At 57.6% G+C, this 26,490-nt stretch overlaps 1 protein-coding gene across 1 annotated transcript in view; it reads right to left on the bottom strand.

Annotated features, from left to right (window-relative positions):
* The window catches only part of FBRSL1 (fibrosin-like 1), a 52,885-nt gene extending 28,635 nt beyond the window's left edge, over positions 1–24,250 (bottom strand). The window contains exons 1-4 of the mRNA XM_006874086.1: positions 23,942–24,250; positions 16,157–16,357; positions 7,032–7,136; positions 5,563–5,598 (exon numbers count right to left, since the gene is read on the bottom strand). Coding sequence (XP_006874148.1) covers positions 5,563–5,598; positions 7,032–7,136; positions 16,157–16,357; positions 23,942–24,250 — 651 coding nt within the window. The remainder of the gene's footprint in view (positions 1–5,562; positions 5,599–7,031; positions 7,137–16,156; positions 16,358–23,941) is intronic.
* Positions 24,251–26,490: the final 2,240 nt, after the last annotated feature.

Below are 26,490 nucleotides of genomic sequence, written 5' to 3'. Positions count from 1 at the left end.
AAGGGAGCTGTCGGCAGGTCCTGAGAGCCATGGGTTTGATCTCACCATAAGAAGGTGCTCATGGACGTTGGTCAGACATGGCTCTCACGTGGCCCATTTGCTCTACCCCTTCTGGGGTCCCCTGACCAGTCCCTGGAATCAACCCCTGAATCTACTGCTTACTCTGCCCACCCACTCTTCCTCCAGGGGAGTGCAGGAGCCTGCTCGGGCCACCTCCCCACCACCCCTGACTCCTGCATGCTGTCATGCGCACACTCCACTCCCCCAACCTGCTCACGGCTAGCAGCACCTATCAGGCCTCTTACCTCAGGGTGCAGTGGACACAGGCTAGGGTCTCACAAGGCAGCCCCTGACCTCTGCTTACTGCGGATCTCATGGGGAGCCCTGGTGTGTAGCTCTGCGTGGCAGGCAGCGGAGAGCAGCCCCTCTGCACTGGCGGCCGCCATGCAGGCTGAATGTTAATGAGCGGTGTCAGGAAGCGAGGCGAGGCGGCCAGAGCTGGGCTGACCTTTCTCAAGCGCCTGTCTTAATGTATTCCCGTGTTGTCAGATGCAAAGCGCTAACTGCCTCATGAATTATTTATCAACATAAAAGTCTTAACCAGAAACAGTGTTAACATTAATTTCTGACCTTCGGTGTCACAGCGGCCTTGCCTGTCTGCATAACTGGACTCCAGCTTCCTCTGGCAGTTTAGCAATGGGCCAGGGACTTGGGATGTACCCCCACCAACCACCTGGCTCCGTCCATGGTGGAAAGGCCATGTGGGCTTTGCCCACCAGTTGCTGCCTCAAGACCCTCATCAGGAAGCCCCTGACTAAGAGGGCAGCAGGCCGCTCAGTCAGTCTCTTGGGACCAGTGTCCTGGGCTGTCACAGGAGAATCAGGCTTCACGGCCCCCTGCAGGCACCCCTTGTGGGTGTCCCAGGGCCGCAGAGGCTCCAAAAGCAACATGCTTAGGCATCACCTTTCCCTGTGCACCCAGAGGCCTTGTGGGGAAAGTTGGAGGGTGTGCAACCCAGGCAGTCTGACTCTCGGGGCCCTAAACTCACAAGAGGGTCCAGAGCATCCCCAACCCCAGATCTTCACAAATGTCTAACATGTCACTTCTCCATACAAGCCCTCTCATGTTAGGCATCTGCATGCCCCAAGGCCCTCTGCAGTCTGTGCTGTGGACAGTATCCCTAAGCTACTCACTCACCCGCCCTGTGAACACACTCAACACAGCCTTTGCGTGGGCTCCTCCCTCCCAAAGCCTTCCCTCCTGAGAGGTCAGATCAGAACAGCACCAGTGGGCAGTTCTGATCTAACCTCTAACACGGGGAAGGCTTTCAACAGGGCCCAGGGCCATGTGAACTGAATAAACGGATGGGGGCCGGGGAGTGTGACTGATGCAGGGAGAAACAGGTGGGCAGATGGATGGATGGCCAAGTGAGGGTATGAATGAACAAACAGACGTACTGAGAACGAGAGTGACAGATGGGAGGGCTGGATGGAAAGACAGATGCATGAATGGATGGGTGAACAGACAGAAGGACGGACGGACGGAAGTATGAAGGAATGAACTGGACTAACGGATGGAGAGAGACTGATGAGTGAATGAACATATAGGTGAATGGACATATAAATGTACAAACAGATGGATAGATGATTGGCTGGATTATGGACAGCCTGCAGAACAGATGGGTGGAGGAGGGGTAAGTGGGCGGGTGAACAGATAGGTGGATAGGCAGATGGGCAAATGGATGGATGGACAGATGAAAGGACCAACGGATGGATGGTGGGATGGGCAGATGGGTAGAGGGAAGATGAGTGGGCGGGTGGACAGAGGAATGGAAGGAAGGGCAGATGGGAGGAGGGAGGGTGGATGGATGGGTAGACAAGTGGATGGACTGATGGGTAGATGAGCAAACAGATGGACAGACAGACAGATGTCCATTCCTCTGAAAGGAGGTCATCCCAAGCCTCTGCTGTCCTTGCGGTCTCTGGCAGTAGCCTTGGTGAACGCTTCCCACTCGAAGGTCTCTCCCCCCGCCCCCCCCCCCCCAGGAGAGGGATGACAGGCTTTACGGCTTTTGTGTAAATTATGGCTGCAGAGCAGTGTAATGAAGGCCCTAACCCTGCCTCATAAAGAAGAGCAGGTAGCGTGGGGGTGCCCCACTGCCCAGGGCTGGGGTGCTGGCGCATGACCTCTCCACAGGCCAGAGCATCGGGATGAGGGAGAGAGACCTTCAGTCCAAGGCCACTGCTCCCCACTTCGTCCCATGACCTTATCTCTCCCCCTGCCCCCGGGACCCCACCTCTTCCCTCCTCACCTCATGACCTGACCTCCCTCTACCCAGGCGCTGGCAAGACTCAAAGTGAGGTCCAGAGACTTTGGGGTCCCAGGACACTGCTAGGGGTCCGCAGAGGACTGTGATGTTGCCACAATTGGTCTGCTAGTAGAGTGTGCTTGTGTGCTTCCAGAACCTTCTAATTGCCAATTTCTAGCTGGACAGGGCTCCACTCCTTCTAAGCCTTCCTGTCTGTGGCAGCCCAGCCCACGTGCAGCTGCGTACTGTCCCTGCAGACACTGCACCACGGCTTGGGGAAGCACAGGGCGAGGTTCCTGAGGACCTCTGGTCACAGTTCTACCCACCGATTAAGAACCTAACACTGTTCTATGGGTTCCGGTATAAAGGCGCCCGATTTCATTTCTTCTGCTACAGCCACTGATGGTATGTGCAACAGTAAAACGTTTCCTCACGTACTTTGGACATGTTATCAGGAGAAGGAGATCATGCTTGGTGAAGTAGAGGGTCTGCGAGAAAGAGGAAGCCCCTCCCGAGAAGGAATGAAACAGAGGCTACAACAATGGGTTGAAACCAGGACGAGCGTGAGGCTGGCTCCGGACTGGGCAGTGTTTCCTTCTGTTGTGCAGAGGATCAGTATGAATCCAAACTGAGTGGCAGTACCCAACACCAGCGTCTATACAGGGTTCACGGTGAAAGAAACCGTGGGGTCCCTGGGGGGTACCCTTAGCAGCTAAAGACTCCTGGGAAACAAGCTGTATGCGTTTGTCCCTACTGACAATTTCTGAAAATCTGCTGAAGGCAACTGAGCCAGTCAGCTACGGACACCCTGTGAGGACCCCCAGCCACTTGCTGGTGGGAGGCTCAGGCTGACCAGGTAAGCAGTGTCCCAAGGCCTCCCTTGGCACACCCATTACCTGGTGCTGTGGCTCACCAGGGGCTGGGGCGGGATGTGAGAAGGGGGTTGGGATGGGCTGATGAGAGGTGCAGCTGGAATGTGTCCAGCCAGAGCTGGGTCTGGGTTCCAAGCCCACCCTCTCACAATGGCTGGCGCCCACAGACAAACCTTATCACTACTTTGTGCGTCCCTTTCCTTGGGCACAGAACAGGGGTCAGAGGGCAGATGAAAGGTAGCAAGGAGCCAAGAGCAGAGCAGCGCTGAGTCCCAGCGAGCAGGGGGCAAGCTGTTGCCACTTCTATGGCTGTTGCGGCCCAGGGATCTCCTCTAGAACATTCCACTCACTCAGAGTGGGTGGGTGGGGGAAGGGCGAGCCTGGGAGGTCAGTAGGAATTTGCAGATTTTCTCTTCCTGTCTGAGAGGAAGCCCGACCCCTTGCTTAGCATCTTGTCCTTGGCTGTGAGCAACCAAATTAAGAGGAAGACTTGCTAACTAATTTTATGGTGCTAACGAACATCTATCTGATGGTGTGTTAGGGCACCGCTAAGAGTGAGCAATAATTGGGAACTTGCTAGGAATAAATCTTGGCAAAATTAAACAATTTTTAAGTTTTGTTTGTTTGTTAAGTGCCGTCGAGTCGATGGTGACCCATAGCGACCCTGTACAGGGTTTCCGAGGCTGTAAATCTTTGCGGGAGGAGAACGCCTCATCTTTCTCCCGTGGAACAGCTGGTAGTTTCGAACTGCTGGCCTTAAGGTTCGCAGCCCAATTCGTAACCACTACGCTACCAGAGCTTCCGATGGTGTGTTAGGGCACCGCTAAGAGTGAGCAATAATTGGGAACTTGCTAGGAATAAATCTTGGCAAAATTAAACAATTTTTAAGTAAGTTTTATAAAACCAGGTGAAATAACAAGGGGCCAGGTCACTGACTGGGGGTGCGGTCAGGGGACAGCAGGGTGCAGACAAGCACAGCCATAGGCAGCTGGGAAGGGGACACATGCAGGCACACATGAAACCCATATGGAGTACACAGTAGTGACACACATGTACGCACACGTGAGCGTGTGCTAGAGGTAGTCACCTGCAGCAGCCCGTGCACACACACATGGAAAACTCACAGAAGGAACACAGACACTCACGGCCACAGGCTTGTCCACAGCTACTGGACACACCAAGGCCCAGCAGCCATGTCTGTGTGAGAGGCTTGGAGCAGCTGGAGTGTTAATTGAGTCAGTTTCCCTGCAGTTGGTTGGGGTGAGGACCATGAGTGATGGACGGGGACTTGGCAGACAAAGGGCTGTCCCAGGACCTAGTAGGCGGTTCCGTAGGGAGTCCCGCTGAATGACAACCTGGGAAGGGGCCACACAGGCACTGCCTGCCTGTGGGACTCCAAAACACCTCAAGGCACATTGTGACAGCCACATAGTGGGACCCTGGTACATGTGGGCTCTGCTCGGGGGCCCAGACTTCCTCACACCCATGAAGCCCACCTCCTGCCAATCCACATGGGAAGACAGATCTGCCCAGGGCACCTGCCCCCATGCATGTGCCCTGAGTCTCACCTCACAGGGTATCCTGAATTGCATTGTCTGTCCACTTTCCCCAGCATGCTCGATCCCTGGCAGCAAAGCCAGTGAACCTAGACTGTCCACGCTGTAGCCAAGGAATGCGCAGAACAGTGGCATGGGGGCGGGGAGGTGACCATGGTTGACAGCCACACCACACGGGGTCCCTCAACCCTAGGAGGGGCTGACGTAGTTAGTACCCCCCTACCCTGAGAGGGGCTGTGAGTGGTCTCCCCACCCTGAGAGGAGCCAACGTGAGCATCGTGTGGCCCCTGCATCAGTGGACAGACAAGAAGGCCAGGCCTGAAGGTACTAGGTTGTGTGGCTACAGAAAACTCTCCTCCAAGACACCGTTAGTGTACTGCCACCCCCCATGGGTCCAGGGGCCCTGAGGTGAGGTGACCAATGCAGTGCCCGCCTGACACCCAGAGAGACACTGGGTAGTTAGAGTGGACCAATCGTCCCCACAACAGAGAAGCACACAGTGAATACCAGACCTGGGCTGCTGTCCCTGGTGAACATCACTGTGACTTAGGACTCACCCTGAAACCTGAGGTGGGCTGAACCCGATCCCACCCCCAGCCCCTCAATGGACCAGGTGCTGTCCACACGCAGGAACACAGGTTATGATGGCATTACTGTCCCCCGACTCAGCTTGAACCCTTTTCAGATGCACAACTGACGGAGCCAGAACCACCCCAAGGTCTGGCCATCTAGCAGGGTGGAGGGGACGCTAGAGGGACGGGGAGGTGTGGGGACTCTGGGGGTGGAACTTTAGGCAGGCAAAGCCACAGCCAGGAGGGTCACTTACCGAATAGCCTCTTCCAGAGACCACCTGTGCCGAGCTCTGCAGGAGGAAGGGACCCGATGAGGAACTGCCCCTTCCCAGTCCCTCTCATGGCCAGAGACAGGTCAGGGGCCAAGGGGGAGCCCTCCCGGGGTTGGGGCCTCCGAGCCTCCTACATGGTCTTAGTCCCTACTGACTTGCTTCGGTTTCCTTGAAACAGCTCCGGGGTTGGTTAGGGAGCTTGGGGTCGGCACAGCTGAGATTCAGGCCCAGGTGAGGCTGGGTTGTGACTCCCCATGCAGGGTCTGGGCTGCAGGGGATTTTCTGAACATAGAAAGGGCCTTCTGCACCCACAGTGGCCTTGTCCACCTCACCTGCCTACCCAGCTGCCCAGAGGAATCACAGCATTTCACACAAGGGTTCAGGAAGGCACCTGGCAGAGGGGCCAGCCAGAGCCAGGGCCAGGCAGGAAGGCCGTGATGCCCAGAGACCAGTGCTCTCCCCTGGATGGGAGGCCGAGGCATAGAGGCCAGTGGTCACCAGGTGAATAGTCACTGGGCAGCACTGGGCAGAGCATATTCTGCCTGCAAGTGGATGACTGCTCCAATGTCTACAGCCCCATAAGGATGCTGGGACGGACTCAGCTGCATTCCACAACTGTGGGTTTTATGAAATGTCAGGCCAAGGCAGCCTGCCCTGATTTGAGGCAGAGTCCTTGGGTCTGTGGGGGCAATGGAGACCAAGGGTGAGACGGGAAGGTGAGACGGGTCCAGCATCAAGTACCAGGGGCTGGCATGGCCCCTCCCTCTGCTTCCCTCACCTCTGACTGCAGAGTTGGGGCTTGGGACACCTTTAGAGACGCTGTCCCCAGGTCACTGTCCAGCCTCAGAGAAGCGTCCAGCAGCCTTCCTGCACTGCCCCAACACTGTGGTGACGCTCCAGAGGATCCTGCTGGCCTGCCCTGTTATGTAACCCAAAGGACCCCCTGTGCCCCTTACAGAGGTTGACACCCCACCCTAGGGCTTGGGAGAACAGGGTCCATTTTTCCAGGAACCTGGTGAAGGCCGCTGGGGACCCTCAGCTTCAGAGGAAGATGGTCGGTCCCATGGGCAGTTCCCAGGCCTAGTCCACCATTCAGGCTACTGTCGGGCCGTCCATGGTGGAGAAGGGGCTGTCAGCGAGGCCACTCACCTGGGTGAGGGCCCTTCCTGCTGACGATGCTAACAGCAGCCTTCAGCTGCTGAACTTGGGGTACAGGGGGTGGGGGTGGTAGCCTGCACTGACAGCAGAAGATGGGCTGAGTTGTCCCCAGCATGGCTCCCCTCAGATCCTGTCTGACGACACCCTGGAGCCCTGCTTGGCTCTAATTGCTGCTCTCTGTCAGGTCCCTCCTAACAGGCCCAGTTGCCATCAGCCCACCCTAGTGAAGTCCAGCTGTGACTCTGGGCTGGGTCATCTCCACATCCCACTGCCGCCCCAGTCCCAGTACCCACGTCGCTGAGCCGGTCCCGAGAGCTGCTGCGCCTGGAGCTGGTAGCCTCGTGCACGCCGTCCTCCTCACTGTTCCTGTCGCCCCCTCTGGGCACCGCAACTTTCATCTGGGGGAGAGATAAGAAGACGTGTCTGCACCTCTTGGTCCAGCTGCAGCGTGGTATGTGTGTGTGTCATCAGAGCCTACACTCCAGCCTAAGGTCACAACAGCCCAACATGGGGGTCACCACCTCCAACACAGGATCACTACACCCCAATACAGGGTTACCACAGCCCAAAATGGGGTCATTACACCCTAACATGGGGTCACCATAACCAACACAGGGTCATCACACCCAACACAGGGTTACCACACCCCAAAATGGGGTCATTACACCCTAACACGGAATCACCATAACCAACACAGGGTCACCAAATCCCAAAATGGGGTCATCACACCCCAACACAAGGTCATCCATCACACCCAACACGGGGTCACCACACCCAATACAGGGTCTACACCCAACAGTGAGGTTACCACAGCCTACATCCCAGCCTGAGGGTCACGCTCTAGCTCACACACCAACACTGGGTCACACACGTTAACATGGGAGTCACCACAGGCCACACACCAACAAGGGTTTGCCCCGTGCCAATATGGGGTCAGCACACCCTAACAGGTCACCACAGCCCTGCCAGGCTCTCCATCACAGCCTAGGGGGTTTGTCCTGTTGTAGTTTGTTGCTGTGCACAGGGCTGCCTCTGCTTTAAGGGTTTTTGGCCCCCTCGTGACTGGAAAGTTTGGTGTGGGGCCATCGGGGCCTGGACCACCAGCTCCCTCCCACACCTGCCTCGTCTATGTGTCTGCACAGTTGTGGAGTAGGGGCAGTTACCAGCCTTTTTGTGTTTCAGCTCTGTCACCTGCAGGCAGGTACTGAGGGAGCAGCTACAGTAACACAGGGTCACCAGGAGAACGGGCACGGGCTGCTAGGTGCCAGGCCAACTTGTTTCATCTCCATTCATGCCCGTCTAAAGAGGAGTGCAAGGCCCAAAGCAGCAGGGGCTAGAACTAGGGGCTGGATTCCGGGCCCTGCCTTGTCATAGTAACATTTCAGCTGGAAATTATTTCATCGTGATACAGGGAAGGGCAAGTTGTTCAAATGCCAGCCCTTCATCCCGGAATCACGTAGGACCAGAGTGGTCCTTCCACAGACCCGCCCCAGGAGCAGTCCTGCCCACCCACCCCCAGTCCCCTCCGGCCAACACATCCACGGACTCTCACCAGGGCCCTGGGGCACACCCTCACCTCCGTCGGGGTCCTCCCTGACTTACCCAGAGAGCTGCACCCCATCCCTCCTGGTGTTCGTTCTGAGACCCCGTTCACAGTGCCTACACCACTAAACACACATCTCTTAGCACAGGTTCTTTCAGCCCCACAGCCTGTCCACCAGCACGTGAACACAAGAACCTCCAGGGAGGACCTCCAGGGAGGGCCCCCACGTGCTAAGTGGACTTTCACCTACATCCCAAGCCCGGTGGGATCAAATGCAAGCTCCAGCTCTGTGTTCAGACAGCTAGGAACTGTCTGGAGACTGGGGTATGTCTTCAGAGAAGGGAGACCAGGGGCAGAGCCGGGGCTAAGAGGGAGGAGTCGCAGAGGGCAAGACTAGGGAACCCATCATGAGATGGCGCTGCAGAAGGCAGCCCCCCGCACAGCTCATAAATGACACAGGGCTGACTGTATGTTTCAGAATGCAGAGAAGAGTGACGTCTAACCTGCCATTGTTGTAGTTAAGTGATGTGAGTCGGTGCCAACGCAGAGCTACTCTGTTATAAGGTTTCCGAGGAGAAGCTGGGTTTTGAACTGTCAACCTGGTAATTGGCAGTCCAGTGCTTATCCCACAGTGCCACATCAGGGTTCCAAGCATCCATAAGCTCAGCCTGAGATACCTTCAGGAGCCCTGGCACTGCGGGTTAATGTGCTGGACTGCAAGGTTGGTTTGAACCACAGGTCAGCAGTTCAAGTTCACGAGCCGCTGGTTGGGAGTCGGACCTGACCCAAAGGCACTTATCAACAAGATCTTTTCGAGTTTGAACTTCACACTGTGCTGATGGCTACACCTACTGGTGAAGGCTGGTACTGGTCCAGCTCCATGAGACACTACAGTTGTGAGGTACCACTACGCTCTGGTAGCGTCGTGGTTACAAATAAGGCTTCGAACTGCAATGTCAGCAGTTCGAAACTACCAGCTGCTCCGTGGGAGAAAGATGAGGGTTTCTGCTCCCATAAAGTTTCTCTATGGGTCGGAATCAAGTTGATGGCACTTAACAACGATACCATCGAGTTGGTTCCTACCCATAGCGAACCTCTATAGGGTCTCCGAGGAGCAACTGGAGAACTTGAACCGCCGACATGCAGTCCAGACAGACGTTGCAGTCCAGCGTACTTAACTCACAGCACCGTATACCAGGAGTCCCCACGCTACAATTGTTGTTGTTGTTATTGTTGTTAAGTGCCATCGAGTCGGGTCCGACCCATAGCGACCCTGTACAGGGTTTCCGAGGGTGTAAATCTTTACGGGAGTAGAAAGCCTCATCTTTCTCCCGCGGAGCGGCTGGTAGTTTCGAACCGCTGACCTTAAGGTTCGCAGCCCGATTCGTAACCACTACGCTACCAGAGCTCCTCCACGCTACAATAAGAGGCCTCAAAAAACTTGTGGAAAAACGGAATGAAAAAGTACTAAACTCTCGGTAAGCCTCTCATATGTTTCCTGTGAGAAAAAGGTTATCCAAGTTTAAAATGAAGGAAACGGAATTGGCAATGAGACCCTGGCAGTGGCAGTCTCGTCTCCCCTCCTGGGCAGGCTGGCATCCTGTTCCCTTCAGAAGCCCTTCCTGATCCACCTGACCCTCCTACCCACCCGCCCCCAGCCCCTGAGTATCTATCTGGAAGTGAGGTGGGAACCTTCAGTGGGCTGGGTGGTGTTTCATCCTCACCTTCCCAGCACCACCCAGCCTGGGGCACAGGCAGGTTTGAGGAAGAACAGGTGTTCCCAGGCAGGAAGGCTGCTCACAAGAGGGTGCATGCTGGACTGAGGTAGTCACACTAAGAATCTCTCTGCCTGTGGCTATGGGTGGTCCCTGCTGTGTACAGGACGGGGCAGCAACCCACATCCAAGACTCTGAGGGGCCTAAACCTGGACTTCTGGCTTGGCCTAGGCTCCACCCAGTCTTGGCTAGGTCACCTGACTAGGCCCCTGAGGCTCCACTGTTCAATGCTGGGACCTCCTGACCTTCTCCCAGATACTTTGTACTCAAAATTCCCACCACCCCCCCAGGTTTGTCTCCCAGTCAGGGTTTAAGTTTCACAAGGGCGATTTCCATATTACTTGTTCACTGCTGTATCCTCAGTGCCCAGAAGAGCAGAAACTCAGCAGTACCTGCTGATTGAAGGAGCCTTCCCTACTTCCTGGCTGTCCTACCACCCAGCCTGCCCTTGTCACCTGGCCTACCAGACCACCCAGCCGGCCGGTCTAGTCAGCCCACTTGGCCTTGCCAGCTCACTGTGTTGGTAGCCAGTTTGCCCTGTTGTCACCCAGCTACCATACTGTACCAAGCTCACCCCTGTTGGTGCCCAGCCCACAGCACTTTCTTTCCACCTCTTCCCCTAAACAGCACCTCTCTGTAAACACAGCCATCCTCTCCCCAGCAGAGCCCTGATTGACCCAAGGGCCACAGTGGGGATGTAGGGGCTCAGAGGGTCGTACTCACTACTCCCTGCAGACTGAGGCCCTTGTAGGGACTGGACCCTGCCCACTAGTCCTCTAACGCCTGCAGCCCAGGCCTGGCGGGCAGGGGAGAGTGATTATGAGTAAGTGTGACAGCCAACACCCACGGGGCCCAGCAGCCATTCCAGCCACCCCACCCCACCCCCGGTAGTACTGTGACTAACCCAACCCTCACAGATGGGAGAGCACTGCCCACAGCAGGCCCAGCACCCGACTCCAAAACCCAAGGGACAAGGCATCCCTGCTCTATCAGGCCAACCCCAGGGCGGGGAGCCTTTCCTGATAGCAGCAGCCATTCACCCCTAAAGAAAGGGGGGCTGCTAAAAACTCAGTCATGGAAACACCCACAGAGCACCCACAGTTCTACTCTGACACACATAGGGGTGCCGCCGTGCGTTGGAGCCGAGCCTGGTCGTGGTCACCTGTCAGCCATGGCGTCCTGAGAGTTCCGCCTTATGTAAGTTACTTATCCCAACAACCCCAAGGGAAGACCACTGTCAGGTCAGCCGTGCTGGGGGAGGGAAGATGGAGGTACCGAGTGGTTGAGTGACCAGCTGGGGTACAGAGTCAGAACAGGGGCTGAGCATCTGCTCTCACTACTACACCCTCACACATCCTCACATGAAGGGCAGACAGACGTGAGACCTGGGTGTCCCAGCACAGAAGCACAGCTATAGCCCACTCTTCACTCTGGGCCCAGTGGGGAACGCATGGAAACCTGTAAGGCATGTTAGTTAGGGAGGCGGCCGGCCAGGCAGCAATGGAAGGAGCGGGGCTCAGTCAATACAGGACTGAACAAGCAGGCCAAGGAGGTGGACTGAACTTCCCAGAGACCTTCTACAAGGGAGGGGAGAAGGGCCTAACAATAGGATACTTCATGGGGTTGTAGTTAAACAAGGTGTTACATGCTAACCACTGTAGCCCCATAGAAGCACTCAACCACAAGGTCTGAGTTGCAAGGTCAGCGGTTCAAACTCACCAGCCGCTCATCGGAAACCCTATACAGGGTCGCTGTGAGTCGGAACCAACTTCACAGCACTAAGCATCACCGCTCACCTCATAGGGTTGTGGTGAGGTCAACCGTGGTACAAACTCCCCACTAAAAACAGTACATGAACAGCTCCGACCGAGTAGCGTCTATTAGTCCAGTGCTGTGAGGGTGACCGCTGGCCTGGAGCGACAGTCCACTTCTTTAACAGACACAGGACTAGTTAGCAGCTTTACTTCAGCATGAGTCTGTTTTGCTAAGTTGTGTATATTTCATCAGTTGATTTTATTGAAACAAAATTGTTCAAGGTCCATACTTTTAAATGTTTGCAGAACTTACAATGGCACCCTCTCCCCTTCTAAGACTAGTAACGAGATTTCTTAATTTATTGATCTTTATCTGTATGGTTCTTGTGTTTATTTCCTTAATTTCTGCTCTTATCTGTAGGTTTACTTTCCTTTTTGTAGCTTTGTTTGATTTTAAACTTTTTGTCCGATTATGAGCAGTTAATGCTACAACTTTTGTGCATCCCACAAACTTAACATTTGCTTTGGACTGTTTTCCAATTTCCAGTCTAGAGGGAGACTTAGGAGGTGGAAGCCAAGGATTTGTCTGGCTGTGGTTGGTTGGAAGGCAGATTAAAAGGTGACCCCCCCCCAATCCTGATTTCTGGTGTCATCTGGGACACCAGGTTCACCTACTAAGTGGGGACAGAGACTCAGAAAGCAGTGTTTCCTCTGTTCACGAAGAGGGGCAGGGCTCGAGGCATCTGACTGGCATTGTCCCAGGGGGTACTCAGGTCTGGGACTCTGAGGGGTTCTAGGCAGACACGCGCTTCACAACACGGCTCCAGCCCTGTGAGGTGTTTTTTGCAAGTCCCCATACACTGCAAGGGTTACTCCCCGTGGCTTGGCAAGTTGTGCAAGATGTCTTGCTGGCCCTTTCCTGTATGGACAGTGGCCGCCCATCCGGAAGTAACCAGGATGTCCATAAAGTACTAGTGAAGTGGCCAGAGGGACTCAGGCCAGACCACAGCCCCAGAACCTGTGACTTCACTCAGAACACCCTCTGGCTATCCGAGGCCCTCAGCATCTTGCCCCCACCTGACCGCGATCACCATGCTCCCTGCCTTGACACCTGCTGTCCAAGGGACACCACTCCCACGACCCCACCTCTGTGCCACTGTCCTGCTGAAGGCCTCCCAGCACCCCTGTTCCCCCCTCCTCTGAGGGTCAGCAGCAAAGTAGTCCCAGACGGACAGCAACCTCTGAGGGGACCGAGACGTTGGCTCTCCAGTTCCCTCAGGACTGGCCCAGAGCCCAGAAAGGACCCCCGAGCAGAGAAACCCCTCACCCCGAGGAGAGCAAGGCGCCTGTGAACTGTCCACTGCCTTGAGCCAGAATTTGCTGACCTGTATCTATGTACACACAAGGCTGGCTGGAAGGAGTCACGCACCCCCGATGCGGCTGCTCCCATTCAAGACACAGATGCAATGTGCTTATGGAAAATAACAGCACGGGGCTCTTTATTGCCTTTCATGGGAAAAATAAACCCGTGTTTCCCAGATGCCTGTAAACCCGCTCACTGTCCCCGATGCTGGATCTGTGCATGGAGGCTGGGGTCCTTGGAAAAGTGGACACAGGGGTCAGGGATGCCTGCCTGGACCTGAGAACCAAGGCATCACCCGGAGAGTAGCCCCCCCACCCCCCACCCAAGTACACAAGGTGACCCGGAGGCTATCTCTGGGACATGAGGTTCTTCTGACAGTGTTGAGCCCAGTGGTCATCTCACCAGGTTCTCGGAGCAGAGCCCCTCGAGAAGCACTGGGGCTGGGGCTGCCCTGAGACAAGGTCACATCCTGAGGGTGAGTGCTGCTGGGGGCCAGTGCCAGGGTGGCCCAGAGCAGGGGGACAGATGAGCCTTGGCAGCCACCCCCAAGCCCCCACACTCTCCATATCACACACGCCCACTAACCCCACCCCATGCACATGAGTGCTGCTGGAGTGAGGTTCAGTGACAACAGTGTTGGCAAATTAGAGGCACAGGAAGGAGCTGGGGACCCTAGTTCTGAGCCCGTGGGGGCACGCACAGCACAGGTGTAGAGGCCTCGGGCTGTCTTCCCTTCCTGCCTCACCCCTCTGGGTGAAGCTCCATTCAGACAGTGCAGTGAGGTCTGGGCCTGGGCCTTCTGCCAGGCCAACAGGGAGGCGTTTGGAGAAGTATCCTCAGAAGCTCCCAGCAGGCATCAGGCTCCAGGGCTCACGTACGGGGCCTGGCGGGCCACCCCCAGAGTAGATGATCGGGTCCGACATGACCTCAGGGGCCGGCAGGGATGGCCCAGGGCCAGGGGGGAGACTTGAGGCCTTCGGGCCTGACCCAAATCCAAAAGTGACTGCCGTGGCTGACAGGGATGGCCCAGGAGTGGCCGGCGGGCGGGTCGTCCAAGGAGTGATGGCCGCTCTGGGATTGGCAGTAATGGCTGGGGTTTGCGAAGCTGTCCGGGGCCCAGAAGTGAGCGCAGGGGCTGGCTCGGCTGTCCTTGGCCCATGAGTGGCTGCTTCCGTTGGGAAGGCTGTTCTGGGCCTGTGAGTTGCCTCTTGGCTGAGCGAAGCTGTCCCGGGCCCATGAGCAGACGTTTAGGTGGGCGGGGCTGTCCCGGGCCCAGCAGAGACAGTTTCGGCAGACCAGGCTGCTTGGATGCTTTGCCTACTTGCTGGGGCTGACCGAGGGCCAACAACGGCCGCCGGGGACGGTTAGGGTAACCCAAGAGGGACTTTAGGGGCTGGCAACGCTGACATGGGGCCAGGAGTGCCTGCCAGGGGCAGCAGCAGGGGCCCAAGAGGAAGCTGGGGGGCCGGCGGCGTGGGCCAAGGGTCAGGAGGGAACGTGGGGGCTGGCAGTGTGGGCAGTGGGCCAACAGGGAGCGCAGTGGCCGGCCGCGTTGCCCTGAGGGTGCCCTGACTGGCTGGTGGCGGAGACAGGGGGCCACCCTTGTGGGCCCGCTGCGGTGTGAGCGCAGGGCCAGGAGTGAGCGCAGCGGTCGGTAGAGGGTCAGCAGGGAGCGGGGTGGCCGGGAGCGTGGCCGGGGGCTGGGGAGAACCCAGTGTGGCCGGCGGGGCTGGGCTAGGAGTGGCCGCTGGGGCTGGCAGAGCTGACCTGGGGCTGGAAGAAGCCGCTGGGGCTGGCAGGGCTGACCCGGGCCCAGAAGTGACCGCCGGGGCCGGCAGGGCTGTCTGAGGCCCAGAAGTGACCGCTGGGGCTGGCAGGGCTGACCCGGGAGTGACCGCTGGGGCTGGCAAGGCTGCCCGGGGTCCGGGACTGACCCTTGGGGCTGGCTGGGCTGGAGCTGCTGCTGGCGTTGGGCCGGGCTGTTCTGGTCCCAGGGGTTGGCTGGGAGCGGCCCCCCTTCTGGGGAGCACACCTGCATGGAAGAAAGAGCACGTGTCCACCTGGGCAGGTGTGCCCACATCCCCTCCCCTCCAGCCCTATACCCAGCAGAGTTCAAAGTGTAGCCTGGCACACTGAGAAGAATCCATCCCTAATGAGAAGACGCAAATCTGTGAGTTCTAGAAGAAGGTGTGGGCAGCGTCTAGAACAGAGACCCCCATCTCTGAGGGACCAGCCTCAGAACCCAACTTCCTGAAAGCCCCTTCCCAGTCAAGCTCTAGGGACCACCCACGGTGGGGCCCCCACAGGAGAAACGATGTCCCCCATGTCCAGCACCTATGGAGGGAAGACACACCAAGTCTGTTGACCAGAACCCGTTTTCTGGGTGCTCCTAGTGACTGGATGAATAAGCACAAGTCACGTAATCCCAGAGACTGCAGGGCTGAGCACCTACAGGTCCCCCTCCCACCACACAGACAGAGTCTCAGACATGGTTAGCTGATGGCACCCGGTGTGCCGCGGCCCGGGTCCCCCGTCCTTACAGACACACTGGACACCCTGCACTCGGCGGAGCCGGACAGACGCAACAGGGAGACGGGGCCAGCCTATGATTCCAGTGATGTCACCGCCTATGCCAAGAAGGCAGCGCCCACGCAGGCTCAGCACACACCACTGAACTCTGGCCTCAGCCCAGGACACAGGTCCATCCAACACTCTGTGAGCGAGGCCCAGTGTCTGTGTGCGGTCAGTGTGCGGTCCTGCACAAGTCCCTACCCAGTCGTGCACCAGCAGTCCCTGGCCTCCAGCCCCGTGAGCCCCAGACCTCGAGCCTAGCAATGATGGCAGGCCCCACTAACAGTGAGTGATGTCCAGGTGCCAGCAATGGCCCAGAAGGTGCCCTGGGGAGCGTGCACAGACCCGTGGGGGGGATGGTGGAATGTGCACCCAGGGGAGGGGAACCCCAGGCTGAAAGACCAGAGCTCACCTGCTTGGTTGGTTGCAGTGGAACCTTCTTCTTGCCCCGGTCACAGGTAGGCTCTAAGTCCTGCTCGGGGTTGTCTGCCTCCAGCGGCCGCCCGTTCTCACTAGGCTCTGTTGATGGGCAGTTTTCTGACTCTCGGGGCTTCTTGGTGAGGCGCCGTTCCCATTTTTCCTTCCGCTCATGTGGCTTCAGGGCCATATCCTTCTGTAAGGGTGAGAAAGGTAAAGCTGGTTAAAGAGAACCTCGGCTTAGCCAAGAACACATGACCCCTCCTTGTGACCCCATTAGTGACACCACCATGAGATTCATTATCCCACAATGACACCATCCTGAGACTTATTCTCTGACAACATAGTGGGACACCTGTTGTTCCACTAGTGACGTCACTAGACAGCTGCACTATGCTCGCTCCGGTAGCTCTGGGCCCTCTGCTTTTGACAACATCTACCTGAAGGGGTAAAGAGCTCTGCTAACCGCATAGTGACTATGAGTCAGGCTGCTAACCTCACGGTCAGCGGTTCGAAACTATTGGCCGTTCCATGGGAGAAAGATGAGGCTTTTTGCTTCTATAAAGAATTACAGCCTTAGAAACCGTAAGTTGGAACCAACTCCACCAACCCACCAGGGGAGGTTGGTCCATCTAAGTGGGCTTCTCAGCTGAGGGGTTTCACAGCTCTGGGGAAGGGGAAGTAACAGATGGACTACAGCTACAGGGAGCTGCATGGTCCAAGGGTAGACCCACTAGAACCTGAAGACGGTGGGGAGGTGAAGGAAGTTCCCAGAGCCCCATCCAGGAATCAGAGTGTAGCCCCAATTCTTAATTCAGTGTTCTTCCTGGGGACCCAGCAGGTATGTGTGTCCCCAGGGCCGGAATCCTGGCCCCTTATGACCCTGAGCCCAGCACAGAGCCTTGCACAAGCATCGGCTTGAAACAGAGGCAAGGCAGACTCCAGTGGGCCAGCTATGGCAAAGATCCGCCCTCCCTGGAATTCCTGATCTCAGACCAGGGCTTGGGCCCAGTACCTGCAGTAGCTGACCACAGGCAGCAATGAGCCAAGCTTGGCTGGTGTTATGACCATCCCTAGGATGGCCGCGCCACCTGCAGACTCATCCATCCAATTTTGTGCTGCCTGGCATCCTTGTTGATGCCTCCCCGCCTCAGCCTGGACCACAGTTTCCCAGGGACCTAGGTTTCTCCCCTGCCTGTCTTGGGTGGGATTTCCGAGCAGAGCAAAGGCAGCAAGCCCAGACTTCCCATCCCTCCTTAATGGCCTTGGTTGGGGACATTGTCCCTGCTCATGTGAGGGGCAGTGGGTGAGAGGGGTGAAGGAGGGGGGGTTCAGGTAGAGTCAGAGTCATACCACCCCTAAAACACCCCCCTTTAGAAAGATGCCAGCCTTTCTGAAGATGAGCAGATCCCTAAGGGGGCAGACCAGGTGCCTGTACAGAATGTGTGGACACCATCGATGCTTCTGAAACAAAGCTGTAACCCTCTAACCTGCCTGGAAGTCCCCTGACTCCCCAGGTGAGATGACTAGAGGTGAACAGAGAACCTATGACAAACTCCTTGAGGCCCAGGATTTACTGAGGAAGCTGAGCAGAGATGTGTCTAGAGACATGGGCATCGGAATGAAGAGGAAGATTCTCCCTGGGCCTCACTCCTAGGGGTCTTAGGTCTGGTGGCCACAAGAAACCACCAGTTCAGGGAGTGCGTTTCCCCCGGCGCACAGTTACTGAGTGAATCGGTGCTGCTGCTCTGCTCACCTGCGAGGGCTGTAACCCCAGTGCCGGGTACTTGTCCAGGCAGACGAGCCCCTGCCCAGCGGCTTGTCAAGAGATGAACCCAGTATGCAGACAACAGGTGCACTGGGCTTGGGAGGAGGCGGCCACTTTCAGGGGTCGGGAAGGCCTCGTCACTCCAATGGCACGTGTGAATGGCGGTGCTGGGATGTGAGGTGTGTGTGTGGGAAGGGTGGTGTGTGCAGGGTCAGGGGCTGAGTGGTCAAAATTCAGCATCCCCAACACTTTTCTCTCCATGCCTGCCTGAAGGGACCCCAAGCTTCCCATCTGTGTGGTATGTCCTTTTGCTGGCTGAAATTCACAGTGCAAAGCTACTCACTCAGTAAGTAGGTTTTGTGTTAGCTGCTGCAAACTGGGCTCCAATTCATGCTTACCCGTGTGCACAGTAGAACTGAGTCACGGGGTTCTAGATCTACAGCCTTTCTTCTAAAGGCCTCCGGTGGCAATGAGAACTTAACCATGGGCACCATCCACAGCCTAACTGGCCTCCCTTCCCCTTCCCTCAGGCCTTGGCCACTGAAAGGTGCATAAAGTGCTTCCTGGAAGCTGCTCGCTCCAACCTCTGGTCATCCAGAACATTCTTCACAATAACAGCTCCTCCCAAGCTGTGGCCTCCGCTCCAACATGAGCCCTGAACTACAGAGCACTCGGGCCCGTCACCGCAGCCAAAGTCCAGAGCACCACCTCACATCCTCCAGCTCAGTGAGGCAGGTAAGAAGAGCACAGGGGTCCACGGAGGGCTGGAGAGAGGGGACAGCCTGGCCTCTGTGGTCACAGCAGGCCACACTTGGGGGACTAGGAGAGGAGATCTGTCGATGGAGCCAGATAGGGTGTGCCCACTGGGAGAGTTAGTGTTCTGTCATTGGAACTGCTCCTTCTATGGGGGGAGTAGAGGGCGCTGCAGGTCTCTGCCTCACTCACCACATCTGGCTCCTGCTCTTACACCTGTTCTGGCTCACTGATTGCCAACCCCCCTGAAGGCAGCACCTGTGGGCTTGTGCTCGTGCAACCAAGCAGTGGGACAGACAGGCAGACACCCCAATGAAGTGCAGCAAGGCAGCATGAGCAGCGGCTGTCCCGAGAGCTCCCGGATGGGAGAGGGCAGGCATCAGGGATAAGGGACACCTGTCACATCCTGACACTGAAATCTGTGCCTCCAGCAATGTCACTAGCGAGGAACCCTGAGGGAGACCTTCCCAACAGAGGAAGAACCAGTGGGGACCACCACCTGCTCAGCAGCTCACAAGGCCACACAGACCTGGAGGAGAGCGCAGAGTGGAGACACAGTAAGGACATCGGGGAAACCACCAGAAGCTGCCCAGGCCACGTCATAAGCAATGCGCAGTCAGGGCAAAAGATGTAGGACTCAGGGAAACCGTCTGGGAGAGTTAGGCTGGACCTAAGGGGGACCCCCACTTGCACACAGGGTGAAGCTGACGCAGTGCAGAGTGGTGGGACTTCTGCACCGGGGACTGTTAGGCCAGAGCAGTCTGCGGATAAGAGCCAAGGTGAGAGGTAAGGGGGGTCAGAGGCTGCCAGATGTAGGTCAGAGGGGCTCAGAGGGAGGTGAGAGCATGTCTACATGAAAGAACCTTCCAAGATGGTCTGGTGACAGGACAGGGCAGGGAGTGAGACAGACAAGGGGAAGAAGGACACATGGCCATGCAGCAGGCTTGGGGGTTCACACACATACCCAGACATACACACACACACACATGAAACATACTATGGACTCCTCTAGCACTCAGGAAAGGCAGTGTATGACTCAGGTCAGACTGGGGGGTCCGTGGAGGTGCTGAGAACAGAGTGCATACACGAGGTCACACTTGCTGGGTGCTCAGCAGGACTGTCACATGACTACAAGTGTTTGGCATAACACACAGTATCATGTAGGAATGAATTCCACGGGGTGCAATGCACCTCAATGAAAAGAGCAAGAAACAACGTGCGGGCCATAATTTAGCAAACGGATTGGACAGCTGACGATGCAAATAAGATATGCATAAACGTTGCAGGGATTAAACAGTTTACTATGTAAATGAGGTGGCTATGGTCTACCAAGTTGTTATCATTTAGTGCTGTGGAGTTGGTTCTGACTCAGGGAACAGAAAACCTCATCTTTCTCCCATGGAGCAGGTGGTGGGTTCAAACTGTTGAACCTGTGACTTATTCTACAGAGCTCTTATGCTTCCTGTTGCCTGCCAAAGGGACTGAACAACTCTGCCATTCTGTTAGGCTTATAAGGGTCAATCCCAGAGACGGGTGGGGAATGCACTGCCATCCAAGAGAAGAGCTGGGAGTGGATCACATCCTTTGAACCTGGGATCCTGTGCTGACAATTCCCTAGACCCAAGAGACAACTGCGACACTAGAGACAGAACAAGACTAGAGGAGATGCCAGAAGATTATATGCGCAGCAAGTGTTGGATGACCAGTCACCATGGCTGTGGAAGGCTCACCAACAGAGCAGAGAACTAAGTGCCTTCAGGATGGAGGCCTGCTGGCTAAATGGGTGCCTCCAGGCATTTCCCAGTGGAGCCAGTAACAGGTGCCTGAGCATGGGCTGGCTGCAGAGCTCCAACTTCAAACAGTCGGCTGTCACAGCTCAGAAGGTTGCAAGCCACCTGGATCGATGTAACTTGTAACTTCCAAGTTGATCCTGAATCCAACCCTGTAGTTCTCCTAAGTGTGAGCATGGTCTGTGAGTTGTGTGTGGCCACTGTACTGAGTTACTGAACCCAGAAGAGAAGCACTGGGAGAGGGACGACTGGGTCAGAACAGATAAAGAGGTTAGAGAGGAGGCAAGCCTGACCTGTACCTCTTAGAATCAGCTTGGACTGTTGATGGCTCTCCTTCCCGATCCTCAAGTTAAGTGATGTCGGTCCTTACTACTAGCTTAGAACAAGCAAGGGGGACAGTCAGGCCCCAGTTGGGCAGGAGCGGACCACAGAGCCACGAGGGAGGCTGGGCCGTTGTGTCAGCTGGCAGTGCCCTGGGCTGGGGTGGCAGTGTTGGAGTGCTGCAGACAGGCTCATGCAGGACCTGGCAGGGGTGTTGTGTCCCTCAGGGGGTGTGGTTACACCCCCTGTTCCAGGCACCTATCCCCCATCTGAGTTCAGTGCCTGCTCCGCCCATGCTCAGGCCTCTTTGGGGCTCTGTGAAAACAGAGGCAAGCTGGCAAAGCACTTGGAACCCCCTCCCTCTCCACTCCCCCAGCTGTGGGTCAGGGGAGCTCACAGCACACAAATCCCTCAAGGACTCCCTCAGAAGCTTCAGACTCCAGGGTGGCACCCCCAGGACCCAGTCCCCTATGAATGTGGGCCCTCCAGTCTGGTCTCATCCTCCTGAGACCTGAAAACTGCTGCTCCCACCTATGTGAGGAGTGACCTTCAGGGGTGCTTGTGGGCTATCAACCACAGAAAATTAGGAAACACAGGAAGGTGTGGCAGGTGGCCTGTAGGCTAGGTTACACCTGCATAGAGCAACCTAGAGAGCTCTCAAGTCACTACTAGAAGAGAACGGGCGGCCAGATTAGGTGTGGGAGGCAACTTTTCAGCATATACCAAGTGAAAACCTCCTGCCAATCACACAAAGGGCAGGGCTCCATGGGGGAGGGGGGATCCAGGTTGAGGCTGCCATGATGGGACTGGGCCCCTGAGGTTCCAGCAGGTGGTAGAGCTCCAAGGTCAGAGCCTGGTTCAGGGTGGGCTTCCCAGTCCAGCAGATGGCCCTCCATCCTCACATTGAGCCCTGGTTGTGGCACTCCTGAGCTTGCCACAGGCCACGCTGCCCCAGAAACCCGGTGACTTGAGTGGCCCTGGCCACTAGCTTGGGTCCCTTGGAGGTCTAAGGAGGGTGGGGAAATGCATGTCCAGACAGCCTGCTGATCCCTGCAGCCAGCTGTAGGGAAGTCCACAGACACAGGCCTCAGACAGCCAGGGTGTATACAGGCGCCCCCACCCAATGAGGGAAATTGAGGCACACCTTCCCATAGCCTGCTGCCCATGGGGCCTCCAATGCCGATCCACAGAACACCAGGACAAGGCCCTCCCAGGCTCACTGCTGGTCTGTGCTTCTCAAATTAGTACTACTGGCAATTGTATTGGGCACATGAAACAGCAACACTCAACAAGGCGTGACTGCAGCCACCCCAGTGTCCTCGGGAGCAGTGTCAGGGGCACCAGGAAGTCCCCTCACAGGAAGTACGGCCGTAGCTCTGGGATAAGGGTCTTCTAGGAGCAGGATCCACGACTGGGCACAGCCCTGGCCGCATGAACAGAGCTGCCAGGGAGCTGGGGGCCAAGCTCAGCACCCCCTACTTCTTGAAGTTTGGTCAGGGAGGGAGCATGTCTGCCAGGGCATAGGCCCCAGAAGTCCAGTCTCCACAGTAGAGGTGACCCCTGGACATACAGGTCTGGAGCCTATGTCATACCCACAGAGAGTTAAAGACCTCAAATGTGGTGGTCCACCTGCCACTCGGAGTAAGAGCACGCCTGCCCACACCTTGGGGGATCTGGCCAACCAACAGCAGCCTCTGCCTACAAGGACTGGGGGGCAAGGGGGAAGGATTGCATGGCAATTGTAACTATGGCAATGAGACGTTGTACGATAGAATGAATGTAAAACTAATGTTCTCCTATGTAAACTATCACATAATTCACAATAAAACATTTAAGAAAAAAATGGGGCCTAAAGTTTTGGAAGACACTGTGCTCTGTGAGGAACAGGGCCAAGAAGGGGACTGTGACCTGCCCAGATGGCCCATGCTTTCCAGGTGGGGCTCTGGGGAGTGAGGCCGCCCCTCCTGGTGGAGATGCCACTAATGCCAAGCCCTGCTGAGGAGGTGCCCAGGCAGAGTAGTTATCCTGGCCACAGACACAGACAGGCTTAGTCTGATGGAAGGCCACATGCTGGCAACCCCTGGGCACATGACCCAGCCTCAGTTTCTCCTCTCACTCGTTCAATATTTATTCCACAGGGATTCTTGGGATACTTTGTCTAGGCTGAGCCTGCTAGGGCATTGGGTTGGGGAGACATGGGTCAGTCCTGTGCCCCTCCGAGCTCATAAATTCTCAGGGAGTGCCAGAAAAGAAGGTGGGGGCTGACAGAGAAAGGGGGCTGTGCTGTGCGACCTGTGGTCTACAGGGCGAGGGGCCGGGGCACGGGCACCAGGTGGGAATCATTGCTATGCCAAACGTAGGGCCTCCTGTCTCCACACACAACTGCTGCCGAGGTGGCCCAGCTGGGACCCTTGCCCTGAGCTGCACCTCCCAGGTGTGCAAGGCTGAGGACTTCCTGGGTCTACAGAGTTGGCCCAGGTTCTGAACCCTTGCATCTATCTCAGTCTCCCAGTGCCAGCCGCAGAAGGCAGCGCCCCTATCCCGGGACCCAGGAAAAGTGAGCAGCGCAAGGGGAGCAGAGCGACGCCTGGTTCCCACAGCCTGCCAACGGCTCGGCTCTCCAAAGTCAGCGGGCTGGAATTCTTCCTTCCTGCCCGCCAGCCTCACTACCTAGGCTGACAGCGTTGTTTCCTTCTCGGCTCACCTGGGGCAGCCGATAACTTAACCAGACAAGCAGTATTTTCTGCCAACCTCCGACCTACGCAGCTGAGACGACGTCAAGATAGGGGTCCCCTCCTCCTCCAAACACAAGTGTCAAGGGGCAGGGCGGTGGACTGAGAGAATCCCAAAGTATCCATTTCGCCGCGCCAGCAGCGACCTCCAGCGCTGCCCACCTCCCCTGCACGTCTAAAGAAGAATGTAGCGATCGATCGTTTGGCAACAGAAACATAATTGCAAAAACGGAACGACCGTGAGGCCACGCAGCCCCAGAACGTAGCGTGCAATTCACAGGCGGCTTTGCGCAGCTCCACGCTGCTGGGGCCCGCGGGTGCGGCTGGCGACCAGAACCCGAGATCGGAAGCCGCAGGGGTGCCGGCAGATCGCCGGGTGGCAGGAGCCACGACTCCCCCTCACCCCGCCCACCTACCTCCAAGGCTTCCAGGGTGCTGAAGCTGGCGATGGCGAAGCCGTCGATGAGTTCCTCCTCCTGCGAGCTGGACTCGCGGCGGCGACGGCGCGGGGGGCGCGCAACGCGGGGCGCAGGGGCGGCAGCGGCGCCTCCTCGGGGCGGCGCGCAGTTGTGGCTCGTGTTCTCCTTGCCCGGGCTGGGCTCGGGCTCGTCACCCGACGACGGGCTCCGCGGACGGGCGTCGCGGGCCGCGGCGGCCGCTTCCCGGCGCCTCACGCGGTCCCGCAGCGAGCGCGAACGCCGGCTCGGGCGGACCTTGGCCTCCATGGCTGCGGCGCCCGTCGGGCCTGGTGACCTTGACGGGCCGGCTTTCAGGCTACGCGGCCGCAGAGCTATGGAGCTGCGTGTGCACCTCGCGGGCTCGGTGACTGGGCGGCGGGCGGCGGGCGCGCGGGGCCGGGCCGGGCATGCCCGGGGCGCGAGCGGGGACGCACGGAGCACGGCTTTCCGCGGCCGCCTCGGCTCAGCCCCGGGCCCGGCTCGGCCTCGGCTCCCCGGTCCGGCGCATCCGGCGGGCGGGCCCAGGGTGCTTATTAGCCTTTGGCCGCTCCCCCGGGGACGCGCCCCATGGGCGCGGGGCGAGTGGATCGGCCGGCCTTCCTCAGCGGTAGGTTTGGGAGGCGACGGCAGCAGCTGAGGCAGTAGCGGCGAAGGCGCCCTGAGCCGATAACAACTGACGTACTTCCGCCCGTCTGCGATTACCAGAGGAAGTGAGCTGCAGCGCGGCCCCGCCCCGGCCCGCCCGGCCCCGCCCTAGCCTCTGGGCCCCGCCCAGACAGTCCGTGCTCGCCTCCTCTGAGCCCCGCCCCACCCCGAGACCTTGTCCGAGCGCGCAGCGCAAGGTGAGGCACCACCCATATGCCCCGCCCGACGACCAGGCCACGCCCACTTAGCGTAACGCTTCTGAGACCCCGCCCCCAACAAGCTGACCCAGCTGGGTCGGAGCTGAGCTACCTGAGGCCCTGCTCTTCCTATAAGTCCCGCCCATTCGGCGGCCGCTTTTCAGGGCGTCACTAGCTTGCACCACAGCTGCCTGAGGTAGCGGTTCCGGGGCCACCCCGTGCTAGGAGCCGGGGGACAGCACCCCTGCGCCCCACTGGGTCTGCAAACTTGTGGGGCACCTCCTGGTCCCGAGGCGCGGAGGAGCTGGTTCGTGTACCTCAGTCGCCACTCTCCTCAGGAAGTCTCTGAGTGGAAGCATGTGAGCAGAAAGCCGGGTCCTCTCCAGCTAACAGGGCCGGAGGGGCCTGGGGATGAATTCAGGCAGCACGCCGGCCACGTGCAGGTACTGCAGGGCGTGGTTGTGAAGTGCCGTCGAGTCCGTTCCGACCCGTAGCGACCTTGTATGGGCCTTCCGGGGAGCAACTGGTCAGCTGGAACCGCCGACCCTGCGGTCCAGCGCATTAACCCACAGGCCACAGCAGAGTAGCCAAAGAAAATCACAGCAAATGGGAGAGTGAGGGCAGCTCCCAGGGCCAAGGAGCCCGCCCGCCGAGAAGTGGGGGGCCCTGTCTCAGCCCCTGAGGCTGGGAGCAGGGTGGCCGCTGCTGCCCAGTGGAGCCCATGTGTGCCAGCAGAGAGGGCAGGGCTGTCCTTGTGGGCTAGGCCCCTCAACTGCCGGTCTCCTGCCCCCGACAGCAGCCCTCCCTGCCCTGTCCAGGAGCCTCAGGGAAGGTGGACAAACAGCCAGAACGGGGACTGTTAGCGATGGTGCATTCCTCCCTGCATAGCAACCGTGTGTAGGGTTCCTGAGGAGCTGGGGGTTCCAACACACCAGGACTAGAGAGCCCAGCAAATCGGAGTTCTGGGTCTTACCAGGGCCTGGCCCCAGTTTGCATATGAGCTAGGAGTTTGCATAGGGCCCCAGGGGACCTTTCCTGTTACTCCTCCCCCTGCCCACCCACTCCCACTCTGAACAGTCCCTTGGGAAGGGTTGCGGCGCCAGGGCTGTAAATGATTGGTAATAGTTAAAGTTTTAAATATGAACGTTTCTGTGTTTATTGGTTCTCAGAGGTGAGATCCAGGGAGGGCCCTATGCACTTTCTCGGGTGGCCCTGTGGCAATTCGTAGCCTGGGAAGGAGACCGGCTACTTTCTCCGGTCCTGTGTTCTAGTCCCTTTCTGTGTCCATCCATTTCCAGGTGGCCTGGCTCTCCCTAGGGGAAAGCATGCCTTGGCCAGCCTCCCCTTGGAGCAAACACTGGAGACACCTGGGAGGGGTCAGTGGGCTGAGGGTAGTCCTGAGAAAATGTGTAGGCACCTCCTCTGGCCCATGCCCATTCTTGGGTCCGCAGTTCTAAAAAGCACAATTATATAATGACTCACTCCCTACATGTGCAGGGTCTCTGCTCCTGTTAATGGTTGTGAGCAGTTGTGATCTTTGTGCATACAACGCTGCCACTTTGTACGTGGGGTGCATGCGGGTGCTTCTGGGTGAAGGCCAAAATGGGAGCACAGTGCCTAACGGAAGGGAAGTTACACGTTTGTGCTGTCCAGCACCATGGCAAC

Source organism: Chrysochloris asiatica, unplaced genomic scaffold, assembly GCF_000296735.1.
Source record: "Chrysochloris asiatica unplaced genomic scaffold, ChrAsi1.0 scaffold00261, whole genome shotgun sequence".
Lineage (NCBI taxonomy): Eukaryota > Metazoa > Chordata > Mammalia > Afrosoricida > Chrysochloridae > Chrysochloris > Chrysochloris asiatica.
Note: the sequence above shows the minus strand (reverse complement) of the source record. Positions and strands in the feature narration are given on the sequence as shown.